Raw genomic sequence first — 3,418 nt, 5'->3', positions numbered from 1 at the left:
CATCCCATCTCTGACCAGTTATGGCCAGCCCTGCCTGTCCCCCTGGGTTCGTGTGCTTCTGAGGCAAGTCCCTAGCTCCTGTGTTTAATTTTGACTTTCTCAAATAGCTAATACTATGTTAGATGTTTTACCACATTTTTTAAAAGTTAAACCAACAAAATGGGAATTTTTTCCTTCCATTTTTAGCATTAAAATAGAACAATTTGGTCTTAGTTCTTATTGAGTGTACAGTTGGTTGGTATTAAATAGACTCCTAACAATAATGCTACAGGTATCTCATAACTCTTCAGCTGCCAGACTGGAACCTTATTCCCATGAAGCTTTACAGAACTAAACAAATGCGACCCATCTTTATACAGCTAGACAAGTGTACTGCAACACCATAGCTGTTACATGTAGGCTCACACAGCTTCCCCATGCTCATGATTAGTTTGTGTTAGCTGCTGGTGGCTGATATTCATCTATAGTGTGTTTAGTGCGCCATTGGCATATTGAAAATTTGATGTCTATTGAGTTAGATTTTGGTCAGTTGATAGCTGACCAAGAGCCATTTGAAATTGCCGTAGCAGAACATTACAATTTGTGTGAATTCATAGAATGTTTCCTAGGCTTTTTATTTTCACATCCAAGATACTGCTAGCCAGAAGTTAGCATGAGCGTAGTAGAAGCACTGCTTAAGACAGTGTTCCTTTTGAGAAGTTTATTGTTTAAGTAGTAGATTTTTCTTTCTTTTTTTTCTTTTCTTTTTTTGGTTTTTTGAGACAGGGTTTCTCTGTAGGATTTTCTCCCTTTATCAAGCAGTATTTTTCCCCTCATACTAGGTTTAAACTCAGGCCTCATGAATGCTTAGTATTCCACCATCAGCTGGACCTCAGCTCTGTGAGCAGATGCTTACTCTATGCTAGTTAATGTATATATTGTTTAATTACACAGACACCGATAGAGACTGGTCTTCCCAGTTAGTTTACTGCCTCTTCTTTTAATTCCTTACTGAAGCTGCTTTCCAGTCACTGGCTTGAGCTAAGCGGGGTCTCGGCTGGAGCATTGCCAGCGACGGATAATGTCTTCGGAAAGGAGTCAGACATGACTGCAGAAGACATTTTGCCTCTGTTTTTGTTACCAACATTGCTCTGTCCCCTCAGTACAGTTTCTCTTTACTCTTTCCTTATCCCGTGAATATGACTAAAGCTAGAAAGAGCTTGGGTGATTTTAATAAACCTTAGGTACTTCAAAACCTTAGGTGTGAAGTTTAGTGAGGCCCCTTGAGGCGGGAGAGATGGCTCAGTGGTTAAGAGTACTTGCTGCTCCCCAGGCTCAGTTCCTGCTATCAACATGGTGGCTCACAGCCATATATAAACAGTTCTGGGGATGTGACGCCCTCTTCGGCCTCCTCCGGCACTGCACAACATGTGGAGAGAAAATACTCATACACAAAATGAAAATAAATATTGTGGCCCTTTCTTTGACCCATTGACACTGCCAGGCTTTCCCATAGGTTTCCTGTTATCGCCAGTGGACAGAGGTGCAGTGACTTTGCTATCATTATTAAATGAGCTTTGACCTTGGATTTTTCTTCCTGAAGTAGGGTTTTTAATTAGAGTGTCCTGTAATAACATGTAATAACATCAGGTGGAAGAGTCTCCTTTTAATCCTTAGGTTTCAGCAACTGTGTTGCTTCTGCAATATTTCCCTGACCTGAGATTTTTGGAAAGCAACGGAGTTTCTGTTCTCTCGTTTTCTCAAAATGTTTGCAATGACGAAATTTGAGTCTGGGTCTAGTGTCATGACCTCATCTCTGTGGTGTTAGTTACATGTTTGGGTCTTGGGTCTTAGTCTCCCATTCATATCTGCTAGTGGTTATCTGTTAAGAAAGTAAGCCACAAAGCTTCCCATTAGGGGGTGACCTACTGTGTTAGTTCTGCGAGCTGAGTTATCTAATGAGGATTTACTGTCCTTTTGACTGTCAGCTGGCGCGCGCCATGGCATGCTGACTCCCATGTTCTGCAATGAACACAGAACATTTGTTCTGGAAAAGCTGAAGGTATTTTAGTGCACATCGTGGCATCGTCTGCACGGTCTTCACACGCCCTTGCGGTACCGGGCCCCATGCCTGCCAACACTGCCACGTGGTCAAGCCCTTTTCTATTTTACTCTTGCAGGGTCTTGTTAAATTGCCAAGTCTAAACTTGAACATGGCAGTCCTCTGCCTCATCCTCAAGTAGCTAAGAGTACCAGAGTGAACCACCACACCTAGCTGAGAGTCATTGCTTATAACAATGAAGCTACAGTTTATGGTGCTGTTTTGTTAATCATATGGATATACTTCATTTGAAGCTGATACATTGTTTATTAAATATATTGTTTGAAGAACTTTAAATTATAGTAGGTAAATCACCTGATACAGTAAAATTATATAATTCTCTTGTGAAATGACTTTATGTCGTAGACGAGCATGGGCACTATGTGTGATTGTTGGAGTTTCTGGAAGTGTCTATGTTGGCTGTCCATCATGTCTTTGTCTCCTTGGCTCGCTCAGCTGTGTGCTGAGAGCTCCTGGATAATGCGACTGTTTCCCTGCAGCGTGGATCTGCGGCATCATCTCCATCACTGTCATCAGCCTGCTCTCCCTGCTGGGCGTGATACTGGTACCCATCATCAACCAGGGATGCTTCAAATTCCTCCTCACCTTCCTCGTGGCACTGGCTGTAGGGACGATGAGTGGAGATGCCCTTCTTCATCTGCTGCCCCATGTAAGAAATGTTTCTGATGTGCTAAAAGTGGCACGTAAAGATGGTAGCGTTGAGAGTGGTGGGTAGACCCCTCAGCGGTTCCTGTTTGGCTGTGTGTTCTTACAGGTAGTTTAACTGCATTTTTTAAATGGTACCAGGAGTGTTAGATTATTGATCTTTGTAGTATGTTAAGAAAACCTTTACAAGAAATGCATGTGGCACACTGTATCGATCGTGCGTCTAGCCGGGAGGGCACAGGTGAGCATTCGAGTCAGTGGCTGATTCATTTTTACTTTTGCTAGATATTTGTGGTTGGTGACATTAATTTCTGTTTACAGAGGACTCATTACTTTTTGTTATCTCTTCTGGTTTCACTCACTGAGTTTTCTCACCCTTAGAGGCATTTGTTTTATCATGGAATACAGTAACTTTCAGGGGCTAAGCCAAGGAAATGAACTGGAAGACAACTTCGTGTGATCTAAGATCAGTGAAGTGCTGTGAGATTTAAAAGCTATCCATAAGTCACATGTGGGCTCCGACACTTTGATCTCTTAACCACCGAGCCATCCTCCAGCTCCTGCTTTGATCTCACAAAAGTTGAGAGTGGAGGAAGCTGAATGGCAGGAGGGATGGGCGAGCTTGACCTGTCGGTGGCTCAGTGAGGGTTAGTGGGAGATGTAAGCTCTGCC

At 42.8% G+C, this 3,418-nt stretch overlaps 1 protein-coding gene across 2 annotated transcripts in view; it reads left to right on the top strand.

Annotated features, from left to right (window-relative positions):
- Positions 1-3,418, top strand: part of Slc39a10 (solute carrier family 39 member 10) — a 113,022-nt gene that overhangs the window by 97,989 nt on the left and 11,615 nt on the right. For both annotated transcript variants that reach the window (XM_026788863.1, XM_005366362.3), the window contains exon 4: positions 2,581-2,750. In XM_026788863.1, coding sequence (XP_026644664.1) covers positions 2,581-2,750 — 170 coding nt within the window. The remainder of the gene's footprint in view (positions 1-2,580; positions 2,751-3,418) is intronic.

This window comes from Microtus ochrogaster, unplaced genomic scaffold (assembly GCF_000317375.1).
Source record: "Microtus ochrogaster isolate Prairie Vole_2 unplaced genomic scaffold, MicOch1.0 UNK8, whole genome shotgun sequence".
In the NCBI taxonomy this organism is placed as follows: Eukaryota; Metazoa; Chordata; class Mammalia; order Rodentia; family Cricetidae; genus Microtus; species Microtus ochrogaster.
This window is presented reverse-complemented; position numbering and strand designations above follow the sequence as displayed.